The 19,601-nt window shown below is 41.8% G+C and overlaps 2 protein-coding genes across 8 annotated transcripts in view; one reads left to right on the top strand and one right to left on the bottom strand.

The window, feature by feature from the left end:
- The window catches only part of gcc1 (GRIP and coiled-coil domain containing 1), a 30,913-nt gene extending 22,725 nt beyond the window's left edge, over positions 1-8,188 (top strand). For 2 of the 3 annotated variants that reach the window (XM_078235693.1, XM_078235694.1), the window contains exon 3: positions 4,792-8,158. In XM_078235693.1, the coding sequence (XP_078091819.1) occupies positions 4,792-6,105 (1,314 nt within the window). In that variant the 3' untranslated portion in view covers positions 6,106-8,158. Of the gene's footprint in view, positions 1-4,791 lie in introns of all 3 variants that reach the window. The other variant, XM_078235692.1, reaches the window with a different exon arrangement.
- A 7,096-nt stretch (positions 8,189-15,284) lies between these two features.
- dennd6b (DENN/MADD domain containing 6B) overlaps positions 15,285-19,601 on the bottom strand; it is a 73,969-nt gene continuing 69,652 nt past the window's right edge. For 4 of the 5 annotated variants that reach the window (XM_078235687.1, XM_078235688.1, XM_078235690.1 and 1 more), the window contains 3 exons: positions 19,428-19,530; positions 16,265-16,339; positions 15,285-15,718 (listed from right to left, as the gene is read on the bottom strand). In XM_078235687.1, coding sequence (XP_078091813.1) covers positions 15,596-15,718; positions 16,265-16,339; positions 19,428-19,530 — 301 coding nt within the window. In that variant the 3' untranslated portion in view covers positions 15,285-15,595. The remainder of the gene's footprint in view (positions 15,719-16,264; positions 16,340-19,427; positions 19,531-19,601) is intronic. The other variant, XR_013500193.1, reaches the window with a different exon arrangement.

Here is a 19,601-nt window from a genome sequence, read left to right as displayed (position 1 = left end):
TACTTGCCAACATAGTTCTCGTGGTTTCAGTCTTTGCTCATGTTTAAGCTAGTTTGAATCAAAATGTGTTTAATTTATTAACCTTTAATTAGAGTAGCCTCAGGCAGCTGAATCAATGAATTAACTGTTTCCAAACCATTATTGTGATCCCAGCTGATGATACTTCTGGACTAGTCCGATCCCAGGATGCAACCTAGCTTGATAGATCCTAACTTTTATTTTTTGTTTAGAAACATGGAGTGCAGCTACTGAACAGAGTCACAGGAGTCTGCTGATGAACTTTTAGCAAAAGAATAAAATATTCATTAAACATGAAAAAAATAACTATATTATGATACTCCTTCACCCACAACTATACTATATACCATACAAATATATACAGATTTGTCTGGATAATACAAGTTTAAAAAAGCTATCTTGTATTCTAATGTTCTCACTAAGTACACAGTCCAAGTGAACCAAACCAATAAGTGACCTTAGTTGGACGCACCACACTTGAAACCATGTGACATATGCCACCGCAAAACAGATGTGCTGGATCTTGGCATCAGTTCCACCCAGCTTCCCCCAGACACATGTCACACTGTGGAGTCAAGTGGTCTCACTGAACACCATCTTTTACACAAGGGTTTCCAATCCCCACTCTCAAAGAGCTCGCTTTGAGATTTTCTCCCAAATTACACTTTCTCTTGGACATTTTTCACAAAGATCCTCTTCCAGGGTTTCAATCTCTCCTTCCAATGTTCCTCTTTCCTAGATCGCCACATGCATTTGAGCGTCACCTTCTACACATTCTCTCAAATATTCAGCAACGCCAACAAAACACCACTGCTTCACATGCCAACAGTGTGGACTTCGGTGGCACAATGATTAGCACTGCTGCCTCACAGCGCCAGGGACCCGGGTTCGATTCCTCGCTTGGGTCACTGTCTGTGCGGCGTTTGCACGTTCTCCCCGTGTCTGTGTCGGTTTCCTCCGGGTGCTCCGGTTTCCTCCCACAGTCTGAAAGACGTGCTGGTTAGGTGCATTGGCCATGCTAAATTTTCCCTCAGTGTATCCAAACAGGCGCCGGAGTGTGGCAACTAGGGGATTTTCACAGTAACTTCATTACAGTGTTAATGTAAGCCTCCTTGTGACAATAAATAAACTTGCTAAACTTTCACCAACTTTTGGCTGTCTCCTCTGATTTTCTGGCTTTTTGCAAGATTGTTTTGCTTTACATCTGCTAATGGCAGCTCTCTCATTAACTTGAAACCTTCTACTCAGCTCCTTCACTGAATAGGAGCTGTTTTCAATTCCTGTCCTTATTCCTTGAATTAGCTGTCATCTTGGAATCTTTTCCTTTCCCTTCCTCTTTAGTTTGGGACTTGCTCTCTGTCCCTTTCCTGTCCTCCCTGTCCTAGCAATTTCTGTGGAATGCTGCTTTCTTCTGGGTCACCTTGTATATCCGTGTGTTTCTCTCAATCCCCTGTTCCTAAGCAAGAGCATAGTTTTTCTACTTTGAGTTGTAAAACCTCATTAAGAATGCAGGTATACAAACAAATATTCAAACTTGCTGCATCCCTCTTACGGAGAAAACTCTCAATAAAACTAGAACCAGGTTTCACCTTTTTAACCCACAAATACAAAATATAAATTAAAAGCTATTTTTAAAGCTATAGCTTATTTTGAACACCACAAATACAAATGCAACTTAGACCATAAGAAATAAGAGCAGAATCAGGCCATTCGGCCCATCGAATCTGCTCCGCCATTCATTTATGGCTGATATTTTTCTCATCCCCATTCTCCTGCCTTTTCCCCATAACCCCTGATCCCCGTTATTAATCAAGAACCTATCTATCTCTGTCTTAAAGACACTTAATGACCTGGCCCCCACAGCCTTCTGCGGCAAAGAGTTCCACAGATTCACCACTCTCTGGCTGAAGAAATTCCTCCTCATCTCTGTTTTAAAGGATCGTCCCTTTAGCCTGAGGTTGTGCCCTCTGGTTCTAGTTTTTCCTACTAGTGGAAACATTCTCTCCATGTCCACTCTATCCAGGCCTCGCAGTATCCTGCAAGTTTCAATAAGATCCCCCCTCATCCTTCTAAACCCCGAGTAGAGTCCTCAACCATTCCTCATATGACAAGCTTACTTAAAACTATCTCTAGTTCCTAACACCATAATGGAAGACACTGTTAGAAATCACAACTTATATTTATCATTGAGCACATGAATGCTTGAAGAACACAAATATAATCACATCTTTATAAAAGCTGCACGGTTAAGTCAACCACCTTCCTTCACTGGGTCACTGTCATTAGTTTCTGGAGTGTTAATTTGATTTATCCTTTTGCACAGGGCAATCTGTTTCACTTGGAAACCGTGAGAGACAATATCTGAGGTGGTTTCCTTCTCAACTCCCTCAGCCTCAGATTACTTGCAATCCAGTGAAACTCTTAACTCTGCCTATAATGTGCTGTGTAGCCACAATTCAGTTTCTAACTTCTGTGCTTAATGGTACCTTGCACTTTTGTGCTTTAACACAGTTGACCACATCCTCTTCAAATGCTGTTCCTCTGTTATTCGCTTACTGGGCCTGCCCTGCCTGCTTACCAGTCTAAGCAGTCATAGCCAGAGAATTGTTCCCATCTTTGCACCACTTACCTCTGAAGTCCCCTAAGATCTACCCTTGGCTTCCTCCAATCATAGCCTAATCATTTTGTGATTGTTTGTCTTACCTTTAAGTAGCATGAATATTGGATATGCTATGACCAAGTGAGGAGCTATGTTAGAAGTGCTGTATAAATGTAAGTTATTGTGCTCCAATGCTGATTAGTTTATTTTTCTTTATTTTTATATTCATCTCAATCCATGAATCTGTTCCCTTTATCTCCCATCCTGCTTCTAATCTTGGTCACAAAACTCTTCCTCCCAGTGATGGAAATCTATTCTCTACTGTGTAATGTTTTAAAGATGATTCTCTCTTGTTTTGCGTTTCTGCCATTTGTGATGATACTGTGCCTCTAAGAAATGTATTTTCGTCATGTTTCTGTTTCAGCAGTTTGTCTTATCAACACCAGTGCCACTGGGTCTTTATCCGGCAGCCCTGTATTGTTACTGCATCAGCCTAATTGCTCCTAATTGCTAGAATATTGGTTTGAATCTGAACTAATGCTGTTCTATTATTTTAGTGTTCCCCTGGGGTTTTGCAGAGTAGGACTAGATCAGGTTGATTGACAGAAAAAAATCAGGTAACTGGGTGGAGCTAGGCTTACACACAGAATTCAAGAACAGTCTGCTGCTTAGGATCTTTAGAGAAAGGTCACTTTCTCTGTGCCTCTTTCTCTGGAATCTGCCAAAAAAGAAGTCTCTTTCTCTGAGATTCTGCTGTTTGGGGTGGGTCTTTCTCTGGACGTGGTTGTATGAGATTCAGAAGACAGATGTCTGTCTGGATCTCTGTCCAGAGGTCCAGGGGCGGCACAGTTGTTAGCACTGCTGCCTCACAGTACCAGGGACCCGGGTTCGATTCCCGGCCTGGGGGGGTCACTGACTGTGTGGAGTTTGCATGTTCTCCCCGTGTCTGCGTAGGTTTCCTCCGGGTACTCCGGTTTCTTCCCACATTCTGAAAGACGTGCTGGTTAGGTGCATTGACCCGAACAGGTGCCGGACTGTGGCAACTAGGGGAATTTCACAGTAACTTCATTGCAGTGTTAATGTAAGCCTTACTTGTCACTAATAAATAAACTTTAACTTTTAAAAGACTGGAGATCTAGCATCCACGTGAGCATATTGGTTTTTGGTGCTCACTGGTTCTAAAGAAGGGATTTATGTCTATAGAATGCTGCTTACAATTGGAACTATACAGATAGCTAGCTATTAAGACTTATAACTTGTTATGTTTAATTATTTTAAATTGGTAAAAATTATACTAATTCTTTTTGTTATATTCTAACTGTGTTCTTAAATTTATAAGTTTGTTTGGATAAAACCTTCCTAATGGGTCAATTGAATCATACCTGGAGCAGAATAAAGTTTAAAGTTTTAAAATTTATTTTATCAGTGTCACAAGTAGGCTTACATTAACACTGCAATGAAGTTACTGTGAAAATCCTAGTCGCCACACTCCAGCGCCTGTTTGAGTGCACTGAGAGAGAATTTAGCATGGCCAGTGCACATAACTAGCACGTCTTACGGACTGTGGGAGTAAACCGGAGCAACCGGAAGTAAACGCACGCAGACACGTGGATAGTGTGCAGACTCCGCACAGGCAGTAACCCAAGCTGGGAATCAAACCCAGGTCTCTGGTGCTGTGAGGTAGCAATGTTAACCACTGTGCCATCATATGCTCACCCTAATGCAAAAATCATAAAAAGTTAGGGTCTAGGCTAACTACATAATATATTTTGGAGTTTCTGATCTGGTTCCTAACACATCCCTGTAAAGTCTGCTGAGTTTATTGCTCAAAGTGTACCTTAATATTGCTTTCATTGCCAGACAAAGACCAGGAAATACTTGCACTGCGAATCTTACACCAACCATGTAAAATGTTGCACAGATATCAGCGATTGTTACTGCACAATCTGACATTGTACTTCTGAAATAAACTTTAACTTTTAAAAGACTGGAAATCTAGCATCTACGTGAGCATATTGGTTTTTGGTGCTCACTGGTTCTAAAGAAGGGATTTATGTCTACAGAATGCTATATTGAAGTATGTTATAATCTTTTGTATCTCTCTTAATGTTACAGCATTGTTTTTATAATCCATTTGTGATTAACACTATTTTCTTTCACTCTCTCTGCTTCAGGCTGCTCAGGTGCAGGAACAGCTGCATCACTTTTCTCAAATGGAGGAAGAGCGAGTTGCAAATTTGGAAGGTAAAGTCTCTGAGCTTTCCGAGCTCCTCGGTACTTATGACAAGAGCAAACAGAAAGACAAGATGACAATTCACAAACTGAAGGACCGTATAATTCAGTTGGATATGGAGAACAAGACTTTGGCTATTGCTGCTTCCAACAGAGCCCCATCAGATCTACCCATAGATGAATCGAATCTCGATGTCAATATTTTAAGAGACAAAATGGAAAAGCTGAAGCGATTGCTAGTGTTGGCAATCCAGAAATCACAGCAACCCTTGGATGTAGAGAAGCTTTGTGAAGTTGATATGACAGGCACACCTGAAACTTCAGATGGAGAGAAAGCCTCGGTTTTCTACTATCAACAAGAGTTGAAACAGCTGAAGGAAGAGTTTGAACGGTACAAAATGAGGGCTCAAGTTGTCCTCAAAAACAAGAATGCGAAAGATGGCAGTACAACCAAAGAACTGGAGAGTTTGCGTGAACAGTTGGCAGAGCTGAAGGAGAAGTATATTACCCTTCGACTCGTGTGTGATGAAATGGAGACCAAACACACGAGTGATATTGAAGCAAAGAATCTGGACATTGCCCAACTCCAAGCAGCTCACAAGAAAGAAATAGAAAAGATAGAAGGGCAGTGTCACGAGAGAGTTATTAAACTGGAAGAAGAAATGCACAAACATAGAGACAGAGCTCTTGCGGTCTTAGCCGAGAAAGACCGAGAGACTGAAACTTTGCGTTCTGGCTCGAGTGGGTTACCTAGCCATAGAAACTGTGTTGAGAACAAGTTTTGGTCAGATGGGGAAGGCCCTCAGAATGAAGATAATCTTCAAGAAGACTTCTGTCAAGATATTCTAAAGCAGACTGTTAATTTTTCAGGACCCAATAAACCTACTTTTCTTCACTATGCAGAACAGCTAGCTCGAAAGGAGCTTGAGGTCACTACACTGAGAAAGCAGAAACACCAAATGGAGGCTGTGGTTCGTGAGCTGGAGGACAGCCTTCTGATGGAGAAAGAAAGACACAAGGAGGATGTGGAAGTTCTCCAAGACGAGATACAGAAACATCTCAGGGATAAGAAACGTGAAGGAGCAAACCTGGAGTACGTGAAAAATGTGACCTATAGGTTCCTGACCTTGCCAGATGCCCTAGGACGCCAGCAGACATTGACTGCTATTCTCACCGTCCTGCACTTTAGTCCTCAGGAGAAGCAAAATGTAATGAAACAGCAAGCTAGCAGCTGGTGGGGTTCTGGCAAAAGATGATGTCCATAAAGTTTATTCTGGACTATGGTAATTATTTGCAGTTGGTTATTTAATCCAAATACCCTCAATTTCAGGTCTTTCTTACTAATAGAGTTTTGTAGTGGGGCATTTCTGTATCTGTCTGCACTGTAGCTTAGTGTCACTGCCATTATCAAGAAAATAAAAACCTCAGCAGTCGCGTCTAACCCAGTGACAGTGCTGTATTTCGTAACAATATAAAGTTGGAATGGTCTGTTAACTAATTATCTCTATGTAACAGTTTTGAGGGGATTAAGTCATGAAACTGACAAGAAATTTTTAAAACGGGCTTATTTGAAGGTTCTTGAATAAAGTTTTCCAAAGACCTGCTTCAGATTTTGCTGCCAAAAAGCTTTGCTTTGTAAAATAGCATTTTTGTTAATTAGATTTTTTTTATTACTGGGACTGTATTAGAAGCTAAAGGAAGGGCTAGTGAGCTCTCTGGTATTTCCCCCTCATTCATCCCTGATCCTTTTGATGTGAAGATTTTGTCCCTGTGCCCTTCAGTGCAGGGGTCTGATTGCCTTATTGTCTAAAGAGCTTTATTCCTGTTCTATGAAATATCAGCCAAAGTGCCAGTTTTGTCTCTGCAAATGAAACTGCAGGGCTGATGTATTGTCCGTACTGCTTTCTCCAAACTTAAGTTTAGAATCCTTTTCCACTTCTTAGGAATTCAGTAATTTATTCAAAAACATATTTCTACAGGTGGTTTCTGATCACCTGGCATGAGTGGCACAGTGGTTAGCACTGCTGTCTCGCAATGCCCGAGGTTCAATTCCAGCCTCGGGCAACTGTGTGGAGTTTGCACTTTTTCCCCCCCCCCCCGTATCTGTGTGGGTTTCCTCCCACACACCAAAGATACGCAGGTTAGGCGTTTTGGCCATGCTCAATGTCCATTAGTGTCAGGGGGATTAGCAGAGTAAATATGTGGGTTTACGGGGATAGGCCTGGGTGGGATTGTTGTTGGTGCAGGCTCGATGGGCCAAACAACCTCTTTCTGCACTGAAGTGATTCTAAGATTCCACAACTTTCAAGGCAACCGAAATTGGAGAAGGGGTAAAAAGACAGAATTCGCTGAGATTTTCACCAAAGTCAGTTAACTCAATTAGTTGGATGGCTGGTTTGTGATGCGGAGCAACTCCAACAGCATGGGTTCAATTTCCATACTGGCTGAGGTTATTCATGAAGACCCAACCTTCTCAATCTTGCCCTTGGAGGTGTGGTGAGCCTCAGGTTAAATCACTACCTGCCTGTGGTCATCTAGGACTATGGCGACTTTATCTTTTACATGATGAGTTCTTGACTAGGAATATGCCTTTAGAATATTTTACTAAATGAAATGTTGCAAATTTTAGATGTCCCAAAAGAAAATGCTTAATTCTTAGAATCATGTACCTTTGAAGGTGCTGGCTCTTCGAAAGAGCTAATCCCCTTGCCAATTCTTTCACCTTCCCCTTCCCTTTTGAAATCTACAATTGAAACTGTTTCCACCACCCTTTCAGGCAGTGAACCTACTTGTCCTTCCTAATTTTGAACACTAATTCACAAGAGTACTGTCATTTATCACAATACTCCATCAGCCACAGATACTTTGGATTTGGTATTCTAGAATATGATGGATCCATTTAAATCTATTCAATAGTCCCATGGTACAGACTCTGACCATAGATTTGTCATCAGTTTTATACCACAATGCTATCCCATGCAGGCATGTTCATTATGATTTCTTCTTGTACTGGAGCGTGATAGGAATTGCTTTGAAATGTGACTGATGTGCAGGATAGCTATAAAATCCCTCTCATATTTGTTTTGGAGCAGGTAAAACCAGAGACTTCCTGATCCAGATTTGCTTGGGACAAATGCTGAGTTTATTGCCCTGTTCTGATCTTTTTCATGTCTTGTGCTTTGTAGGCCTGTTTTGTAGAATTGTACATGGAATTGTAGACCTATGACTCTGTTACTAATCAAAGTGTTTGACTTCCTTTGTACATAATCATTCTAAGGCAGCATCTCTTTGATTTAAAATCAGCAGATCAAAAAACACTTCCAAAGTGTTGTTCATTTTTTATTGTGTGTGAAACAGTTCTTGTTAATTTCTGATGCCCATATCAAGTTTTGTTCAATCTTCAATCAAATCATCTTTGCTTGTCCAAATGAAGTGTAACTGCTTCAACCTGTCATCCCACTGGGCTTTGATTAACCCAAGCTGCCAGACTCATGTCTATATGGAATACAATGCACCAGACAAGTTATATTGCTACCAAAAACAAAGTATTGGAAATACTCAGCAGGTTTGGCAGCATCTGTGGAAAAAAGAGAATTAACATTGAGATCTTCAAATCCAAACAAGTTACATCCTGTGTCCCTGGTGGATACCTGTAATATGCTGTGATCTAGACCATTCTTAATTTAAGTAAATGGAAAAATCTCCAGCCTTTACAGTACACTATTATAGGTGCAGGGCCAACCACTTTCTTACACGTTTAAAACTGTGCAGAAGGAAGCACCCCCTTTTTTTAAAAAACAGGAAGTTTATAACCTTCCCTCTTAATCCATGCCACATTATATCCCCAAGTGCCAGTTGCAAAAGTGAATAAAACGAGGATCGCACCCAGCATGTCAATTTGATACCTTTACTCTCAGATATCCATCCAATGGTCACTAAAAGAGACTTTGCAAACCGTTCTTTTTAAAACATAATGCAAAATGCAACTTTCACCCACTTCTATTGTTCGGAAAGGTGGTACTGTTGAATCAAGGAATATAGGCTATGTAAACAGCTGTACTCAAAGTTCAGAATGTATCGTGTGGTTCGACATCTATTTCACAGGATAAAACACCCCAAAAGACAGTCATTCAGCCCATTGTGTCTGTGTTGGCTTTTGAGCTAATTTATTAATCCTGCTCCTTCTCCATAGCCCAACAAATACTTCCTTTTGGAAGTTTTGATTACCTTAGTCATCCATTTTTCATAGAACATAGAAAAGCTACAGCACAAACAGGCCCTTCGGCCCACAAGTTGCGCCGAACAATTTCCTTACCTTCTAGGCTCATCTATAACCCTCTATCTTACTAACCTCCGTGAACCTATCTAAAAGTCTCTTAAAAGACTCAATCGCTTCCACCACCACTACCAGCAGCCGATTCCACGCACCCACCAGCCTCTGAGTGAAAAACTTACCCCTAACATCTCCTCTATACCTACTCCCCAGCACCCTAAACCTGTGACCTCTTGTGACAACCATTTCAGCCCTGGGTAAAAGCCTCTGAGAATCCACTCTATCAATACCTCTCAACATCTTATACACCTCTATCAGGTCACCTCTCATCCTTCGCCTCTCCAAGGAGAATAGACCTCGCTCTCTCAACCTATCCTCGTAAGGCATACCACTTAATCCCGGCAATATCCTTGTAAATCTCCTCTGCACCCGTTCTATGGCTTCCACATCCTTTCTATAATGAGGAGACCAGAAATGGGCACAGTACTCCAGGTGGGGTCTCACCAGGGTCCTATACAGCTGCAGCATTATCTCCTGATTTCTAAACTCGATTCCTCTATTGAAGGCGGCCAGTATTCCATACGCCTTCTTGACCACAGCCTCTACCTGCGACACCGCTTTGAGCGTCCTATGAACCCGGATCCCAAGATCCCTCTGTTCTTCCACTCTGCCAAGCGTCTTACCCTTAACATTATATTCTTCCATCCTATTCGACCTGTCAAAATGAAGCACCACACACTTATCTGGGTTGAAGTCCATCTGCCACTTCTCCGCCCGGTCTTGCATCTTATCTATGTCTCATTGCAACTGCTGACATCCCTCTACACTATCCACAACACCACCAACCTTTGCATCATCAGCAAACTTGCCAACCCATCCTTCCTGTGGGGGCGAACGGGACTCCAGGATGGTAGTCTGCCTACCTGGTGCTGGGGTCACGGATGTCTCCGAGCGGATAGGAGGCATATTAAAAGGGGAAGATAAAGAAACGGATGTCATTATACACATTGGTGGAAATGACGTAGACAGGAAGAGTAGGGGGATCCTAAGAGAGCAATTCAGGGAGTTGGGAAATAGGTTAAAAAGTAGGGTCACTAGGGTGGCCATCTCTGGGCTGCTCCCAATGCCTCGTGCCAGTGAGGCTAAGAATAGGGAGTTGGTACAAATGAATGCCTGGCTAAAGGACTGGTCCAGGAGGGAGGGCTTCATTTTCATAGATCAATGGGAAGTTTTCAGGAGAGGATGGCACCTGTACAAGAGGGAGGGGTCACAACTAAGTTGGAAGGGCACAAATATCCTGGCTGGGAGCTTTGCTAGTGCAGTTCGGGGGGGTTTAAACTAGTATGGCAGGGGGGTGGGGATCAAAATATTAGGTCTACAAGTGTGGAGGCTGGGGACGAGCTTGGGGCTGGGACAAGGCTGGCAAAGAAGAAGAGCACTCTGGGGGAGGACGACCTCACTGAGCCTGGAGGTCTGGAGTGCTTATACTTCAATGCAAGGAGCGTAGCAGGCTTCATTCTATGATCATCTTGCTGGTGCCAGTACAGAGCGAGACTGCGGATAGTTGGGAACCTGTCTCGGGGGCAGGGAATTCAGATGGTGTTCGTAAAGCAGAAGTGGAAATGAATAGGGTTGGGAAGCATTTTCTGATCAGGGCCAGTGTGATCTCCTGGACTCGTTTCGATCGCCTCAGGGGGTCGGAGAGGAATTTCCCAGATTTTTTTTCCCCATATTGGCCCTGGGGTTTTCACTCTGGGTTTTCGCCTCTCCCTGGAGATCACATGGTCTGGAATGGGGGGGTGGGGGTGAGTTAATAGGTTGTGATGAACAAAGCATCGTAGCTGTGAGGGACAGCTCTGTGGATAGGATATTAGGATGTAGATAGGCTGGAAAATTGGTCAGGGATCCTGGATTCAGGATTCAATCCTGGACCGGGGAGCGGCGCGGGCTTGGAGGGCCGAAGGGCCTGTTCCTGTGCTGTATTGTTCTTTGTTCTTGTTGTTCCACTTCCTCATCCAGGTCATTTATAAAAATCACAAAGAGCAAGGGTCCCAGAACAGATCCCTGGGGCACCCCACTGGTGACTGACCTCCACTCTGAAAAAGACCCATCTACAACCACTCTTTGTCTTCTGTGGGCAAGCCAGTTCTGAATCCACAAAGCAACATCCCCTTGTATCCCATGCCCATTCATCAATGTGATGAAGTCAAGAGCTTCAAGTTTCTGGGTGTTCAGATCACCAACAATCTGTCCTGATGCCTCCACCATGAAGCTATAGTTAAGAAAGCTCACCAACGCCTCTACTTTCTCAGAAGGCTAAGGAAATTCGGCATGTCCACTAGAACTCTCACCAACTTTTACAGATGCACCATAGAAAGCACCCAGATGTATCACAACTTGTTATGGCTCCTACTCTGACCAAGACTGCAAGAAACTACAAAGGGTTACGAACGTAGCCCAGTCCATCACGCAAACCAGCCTCCCATCCATTGACTCCATCTACATTTCCTGCTGCCTCAGGAAAGCAGTCAGCATAAACAAGGACTGCCCGCACCCTGGACATATTCTCTTCCACCTTCTTCCGTCAGGAGAAAGATGCAAGAGTCCAAAATCATGTACCAACAGACTCAAGAACAGCCTCTTCCCTGCTGTCATCAGACTTCTGAATGGTCCTATAATATATTAAGCTGATCTTTCTCTTCACCTGTAACTGCAACACTATATCCTGCACCCTTTCCTTTCCTTCTCCCCTATGTACTCTATGAATGGTATGTTTTGACTGTATAGCACGCAAAAAACAATACTTTTCCCTGTATCCCAAACCATGTGACAATAAATCAAATTGGGCCATCAGCTGCAGTAGAATTGCACTCAACCACAATCTGTAATCTCAAAGCCCAGCAGCACATCCACCCCACCCCCCGCCTTCCACTCTAACGTTACCATCAAGTCAAGGGATCAACCCTTCTTCAATGGAGAGTGCAAAGGGAGCAGCACCAGGCATATCAGAAAATAAGGTGTCAACCTGGTGAAGCTATAAACACAGGACTACTTGCATGCGAAACATGTGGATAAAAGCAAATTATTGCAGATGCTGGAATCTGAAACCAAAAGAGAAAATGCTGAAAAATCTCAGCAGGTCTGGCAGCGTCTGTAAGAAGAGAAAAGGGCTGACGTTTTGAGTCCAGACGACCCTTTGTCAAAGCTTTGATGCTGCCAGGCCTGCTGAGATTTTTCAGCATTTTCTCTTTTGGCAGTGGAAACATGTAATCTAAGCAATTCCACAACCAACAGATCAGACTCAAGCTCTGCAGTCCAGCCACATTCAGTCACAAATGGTGGACAGTTAGACAACTAACAGGAGGCGCCAGTGCTACAAATATCCCCATCCTCAATGATGGGGATGTCCAGAACAGCTGTGTAAAAGACATGGCTAAAGCATTTGTAACAGCCAGAAGTAGTGAGTGAAAAATCCATCTTGGGCTGATCCTGCAGTCCCCAATGTTAAGGATGCCAGTCTTCAGCCAATTTACTCCATGTCATATCAAGAAATGGCTAACTGGACACAGCCAATGCTATGGGCCCTATCATTCATAACTTTACACTGAGTGCAGTCCATGTTTAATTTCTGGAACTGTCATTTTTTTTAAAAAAGGGACACAAACAAAACTGTTAAGATAGCTGCCAAGGATCAAGTGACTTTTGCAATTTCTACACAAAGGACTAACTTGTATCTGAAAATGCCTCTGGAAACTTGTCAAATGCAAATTGGTTTCTCAGATGCAAGGTGACCATCCTTACTAGTTCAATGGCAGAGATTTAAAAACAATGCCTGTCAGATGTGTCAGAGACACAAGGATGGGATAGACAATAGGACTTCCAGTGAGCTAATCATAGTTGATAAATTGATGGGCTGTCAATCATTCCCCATAATTCATTAATCATCCCTAGTCCAACGCAGTGATGTGGACAATGGCAGTTGATCATGTGACTCAAGAACAGCTTCTTCCCTGCTGCCATCAGACTTTTGAATGGACCTACCTCGCACTAAGTTGATCTTTCTCTACACCCTAGCTATGATTGTAACACTATATTCTGCAATCGCTTGTTTCTTTCTCTATGAACGGTATGCTTTGCCTGTATAGTGCACAAAAAACAATATTTTTCTTACTCTTTTTGAAAACAATATATCTCAAACTAATGGATTATTTCAACAACCCAAGCACTGAGATGGATTTTTTTTACAAGTATTCAATAACATTGAGAGATGGGATAAATTGACTTTAAAAGAATGTTGATGGTTTTAGAATGTTGTTCATAGAACCCTACAACGCAGAAGGAGGCCATTCAGCCCATCGAGTCTCCACCGACAACAATCATACCCAGGCCCTATCCCCATAACCCCATTTATTTACCCTAGCTAGTCCTCCTGCCACTAAGGGTCAATTTAGAATGGCCAATCCATCTAACCCACAAACTTTTGGACTGTGGGAGGAAACCGGAGCACCTGGGGGAAACCCACACAGACATGGGGCGAACGTGCAAACTCCACACTGACAGCGACCCAAACCAGGAATCGAACCCAGGTCCATGGTGCTGCGAGGCAGCAGTGCCACTTTGCCACTGTGCCACCCCCGTGTTGATTGTTTCACCTGCTGTGCTGCAATGTGTCAGCTGCTTCATTGCAATAACATTGAGTTAATAGTGTGGTATAGGTATGCACTCTGCATATGCCCTCTTACTGAATCTGCTTCCATTATAAAAATATCATTAATTTTAAAAAAATCAGCTCCCACACCACCCCTTCCATTCCAGTTCCTCTGCCAATCACCTTACATCTGTGTCTTCTGGTTACTGGCCTTTATGCCAATGGAAACCGCTTCCCCTTGTTTACTTATCAAAAGCCTTCATAGATTTCAATACCTCAAATTTCCATGCAACCCTTTCTGCCCTGGTCTCTCAACTATCCTTCAGGCCTGTTGCCATTCTGGTAAATTTCCTCGGCCACTCTCTCCAAAGTCTTCCTTCCTAGAGTGCCCAAATTTGGACATAATACTCTACTGGTTTTAAAGATTTGGCATAATTTTCTTTGAACTTAAAAGCCAGTGGTTCCATGTGCTTTTTAAAACCATCGTCACAATTCATATGTACATAAATCTTTGAAGGTGGCCATATGTCACTGTTCCTGCACCCTTTTAAAATTATACCATTGTTTGTATTGCATCTCCTCATTCCTTCTTCCAAATTACATCACTTCACAACATTAAATTGCATCAGTCCATTTCCTCAGTCTATATCCTGAAGACTGTTACTATCCTCATTTTTATTTTACTCCATTTCCCCAGATTAGTTTAATCTGCAAACTGAAGTGATAACCTACATACATTAATATACACTGTACATTTCACTCCACTATGCTCTGTTTTTTAACTCAGACAATTTTGCTAACATTCTATTGTGCAGTACTTTATCAAGTGCTATTTCGAAAACCCATATCCATATCGACTGCGCTACCTAATCAATCTTGTTACTTTAAAATGAGCTCTACTGAGTTAGTTACACACGACTGGCTTTTAAGAAATCTGTGCTGGCTTTCATTTTTTTGACCCATATTTTTTTAATTGCCCATTAATATTGTCCTGGGTTAATGTTTAAACTTTGCCAGTTATGCTGACTGGTCTGTTGCCACTGATTTATCTTCTCTAAATAATTGTTACCACATCAGTGGGTTCTGGAATTCATTAAATCCCTGAATTCCCTCCCTAACGGCTGTGTGGGTCAACCCACAGCACGTGGACTGCAGCATTTCAAGGCGGCAGCTCACCACCACCTTCTCAAACACAATAGATGCTGGCGAGCCAGTGACGCCCATGTCCCAGGAATGAATAAAAAACACACAAGCCCTTTTCAACTGCACCTTCCAAAACTGCAACCTCTGCAACGAAGAAGGGCAGCAGACATGGAGGAAACACCAGCAGCTGCAAGTTTCCCTCCATGCAGCACACCATGCTGTAATAGTACTGGAGTGCGTACACCACATGCACTGCAGTGGTTGAAGATGGCAACTTACCACCTTCCCAAGGCTAATTGGGAATGGGCAACAACTATTAACCTTGCCAGCAAAAAACACATCCCATAAACAAATGGAAAAAGAAACACCACCACGGGTTTAAAACTGTTTAATTTAATCCTGTGATATCTTTTCCAAAACTAACAGCAATGAGTATGGTGCAGTCCTATCGATGTGTAAACTCGGCTACATTACAGATATTTTAGTTCATCATTCACAATACATTCGGCTGATGAATAAAACCTTTCACTCTGATGTGATGCTACCACTGCATCCAATTCTGTTTTTGGAAAATGAAAGCTTCAGAATCTGACAAGAGAAAACAGATGGTGTCCAGAGCGACTTCTCTGTGCTGCTTCCCTGTGGCTGGCTGAACTGCCTGCAGGTCACTTTACTGTCCCAATCAATGTCGGTGCAACACAACCTGTAGATCATCAGGCAATGAGTTGATTACTGTTTCCAGGTACAACTCCAACTTCTCCAGCAAGTCTTCCCTAACCGGGAGCTGATGGACTCTTGCTTTTATCTAGACAGGAAAACATACCCATTAAATTAAAAAAGGGTGAGATGAAAGCACTCTTTAAAAAAAAAATTAAACTAAATGGTTTGACTTTCAACATGTGTGATGACAGATAGAATTTAGGCATTATAATGAATTTTTAAAATCTTATAGGCAGGAATAGCAAATGCTGTCTCATCTCATCTGTCTGCTGTGTTCCATAGAATGGAGTGGATCCAGGACAAGACGCATTTGATCAACACATGAAAAAGACTATAGAAATGTGCAGCAATAAAACTGAAACTATTCAGAAATAACAAGGAAAGATTTCTATTGGAAAACAACAGTAGGAGACCAATGTCATGATTAAAGTAAGTGATAGATCTGGGAGGTTAGAATAGGAAGATCTTTGACAGTCCTCTGATTGCATTCTACATTTAATAAATTGATCCATCCCGATGTTTATAAAGGATAAGCAAAAGGACTTTTTAAAATGATTTCCTTACACTATGATGACAACCCACAAACAGTCTAATTAATACACAGACATACAAGAGCAAAAGAAAACATTACCAATTTCTCACGGAGTTTCAAAACCAGGTCCACAACTTCTACTTCAGACTTCTCTCGAACCCACATCAGCAGATCCTAGTGAAGAGGAAAATATAAAGAACAAATCAATCTTTACTGTTCAAGTTACTAACTAAATGTACTAAGTACACCTGAACACTCAGGAAATTCCTGTTGCAGGATCAAGGGTTTGCAAGAGGTGTGGGTGTTTATTTAGATAAATGATTGTTCTTTATATCATGCTCTATAGATCCTGTTTGACGTGTTTGATGATCTGTTGCTTATAGAATGGTGTTTTAATGACTTGTTTACATTCACTGGTGTACATCATGGACATGGGTACAGAGGGCATCATTTCAAAGTCTGCACACATGAAACTCAGAAATGTAGTAAACAATGAGGAGGACAGTAACAAACTTTAGCAGACTGATAACATGGGCAGAGAAATGTGAAAACATGCACCCTGGGAGGAGGAATAAGGAAAAGCAATAGAAACAAAATGGTTAAATTTTAAAGTGGGTGCAGGGATAGGGAGTCCTGGGTGTACATACACATATCTTAGACAGTGGCAGGATAAGCTGAGAAGACAACTGTTTAAAAAACATGCTGGATTTTTGGCTTTATGATTGGGGCATGAATACAAAAGCAAGGAAGTTATGCTGAATCTTTAGACTCACTGGTTAAGACTCAGCTGGAGTACTGTGTTCATCTCTGGATTTTAGAAAGGATACCAAGGCCTTGAGGGCACAGAGGAGATTCATTAGAACGGTCCCACGGACAGGGCCCTTCAGTTATGTGAAAACATGAGAGAAGCTGGAATTGTTCACTTTAAGAGCAGAGAAAGGGAAGAGGAGATTTAATAGAAGTGAAGTGTTTTTACTGGGAGGAAACTTCTCACTGGCAGAAGGTCAATGACCAGTGGATATGGATTTAAGATAATTAACAAATGAGCCAGCGAGGAGATCAAGAGAATTTGTTTTCTTAGTGAGTCATCTGTTATAATCTGGAACATGTTGCATTAAAAAGGTGGAGGTAGATTCAATAGTAGCTTTAAAAAGAGAATTGGATAAGTACTCACTGACCAGCTCTACTAAGAGTTAGCACAGGCTATTTGCATATTACTGTGGTGGTAAGGTGGTAGATTAGAAGAACTCTACAAAATTTTACTCATCATCGAATGGCGGAGCAGACTCGATGGACCGAATGGCCTAATTCTGCTCCTATAGCTTATGAACATAAATTCATTACTGGGGTTCCATTTCAGTGATGCCAGACACTTAAATAGGGTTGCCTACCCCTGCCCTGACCCCATTCTGTCACCCTTACCAGCTGCTGCTCTGGACGCTACTCGTGTCCTCCACCCCTGCTCCTATTTCTTCCCTGTCCGTCCCCACCTCTCTCCCACACCTGGATCAACACACGGTTGTGACGTTATGTGCCCAGTCACAAATGATTGGCTAGAATATTAGAAATCTTCTCCAGCTTGTACGCTTTCTGAATTTGACTTATTCCTTACCAGAAGTCAGTGCCTCTAATAATAATGATAGTGCATTTTGTGGCATGACCTGCATTCTTACAAATAGCATATCCTCCACCTCTATTCCTTGAGAGAGCCACTAATAATTTTTTTTAAGTTTCTTGATAGTTAAATAAAAATTTTAATAAAAGCTTCACACTAAATTAATTCAGCTGAATGAAGATGCCTTCTGGTTCTCATTGTTCACACTGAATGTTCAGTTAAAATGACAGACAATTATTTTTTAGTGACCGTCTGTTATGAAAACCAAGCAAACAACAGGTCATCTAGTTGTTTTAAGTGATAAGTCTTTTCACTAACTGTCCACAGATCATCAAACCAATTGAAATCTTCAAAGGAAGAGACAAAATGAACATGCTTGCTCCTAAAGTCAGGAAAAAAAAACATATGATAAATGCTATCTATAAAGTTTCTACCGTAAATAGTTTAAAGTTTATTTAGTAGTGTCACAAGTAGGCTTACATTAACACTGCAATGAAGTTACTGTGAAAATCCCTGAGTATTAGATTGGAAGTGAGTCCTGGCCAGTGGTTTCACTGCAACCAACATTCTCAAAATTAGCCCCACTCCAGAGTGTCTCAGTGAGCAGAGCTGAATTCTGATCTCTGAATAATGATTTATTCATTATTCAGCAAGGCAGAGACATCTGATGGGATACACTGGCCTCTCTCTCAGGTATTTCTTGGTAGGGAGTTGAGAGCCAAACTAAGAACTTGTCCATGTAAATGGGGATATTGTTATGAAAATAACCCAGAGCTCAATCTGATTAGAAAGCAGTGGTAGAAACTTGTGCTGCTAGGTTCAAATATGAGAGCTAAAATGATTCATTTATTCATTAAATGGTTAAAAATTCACACCATTATAAATTTTAAAATTGGGTGTGATATTATGCACCAACATCAAATGACGGACAAGATCCCATGCAGACTTCGGATGAAGGTCAGCACTAACAGGGTTTGCTGTCCACTACCCTGAACTTCTTGCTCATAGCAAACCTTATTCTCGAGACTTTGATAGATACCTCCAAAGGACTGAGAGTTGGTACTTTTCCACAAGAGTGACCTTAACTGCAAAAGCTTAAATACATCCTTCACCACCCAACACCAGATCTTCACGAGATTATAGTCACTCAATCACGCCTTTCTCCACCAACTAACACTGGCATCCAACCACCCAACATATTACATTTATAATATTAAACCCTTGGCTTCATTTTAAAATTTCCCTACAGCCTAGCTCAATCCTACATCAAGTTCTCCAGCATGATATCCCCCAACATGCACCCTTTGGTCCTCCAAATCTGGCACCTCGATTTATCCATCATTGGCATCAACACCTTTAATACCCTTGGCCCTGTTTTCTGGAAATGCCTTTAGCAGCCATATGCTTCGTCATTTTTAAAAAAGCGTTCTCAAAATTTGTCCTTTAAATCTTTCTTTCAGTCACCCCTCTGAATCAGTCCCTCCATAGTCAGACTTTTCCCACCCCTTCTATAAAGTGCAGTGGAACATTGGTATTATAAATGCAAGTTATTGTAGTAGTAAACATATGGTAGGGTTGATCTGAATGGTCATCCTCACCCAAACCTATTTTGAAGTATCTAAAGCTTTGCCGATGGCCCGTACTTACTGCCTCACACAACACCTCAAGGTGAAGAATCTCCAGCTTCTTACACATCTCCTGGTATCTCATACGAAACCAGCCATCAAAGTTAGGAGATTTAAAAAAACGTCTGTCAATTCAAGAAAACAAATTCTGCTCAGACCAGTAACCTAATACAATAGGACCTCAAAATTATAGACA

Source organism: Mustelus asterias, chromosome 19 (genome assembly GCF_964213995.1).
Source record: "Mustelus asterias chromosome 19, sMusAst1.hap1.1, whole genome shotgun sequence".
Lineage (NCBI taxonomy): Eukaryota > Metazoa > Chordata > Chondrichthyes > Carcharhiniformes > Triakidae > Mustelus > Mustelus asterias.
This window is presented reverse-complemented; position numbering and strand designations above follow the sequence as displayed.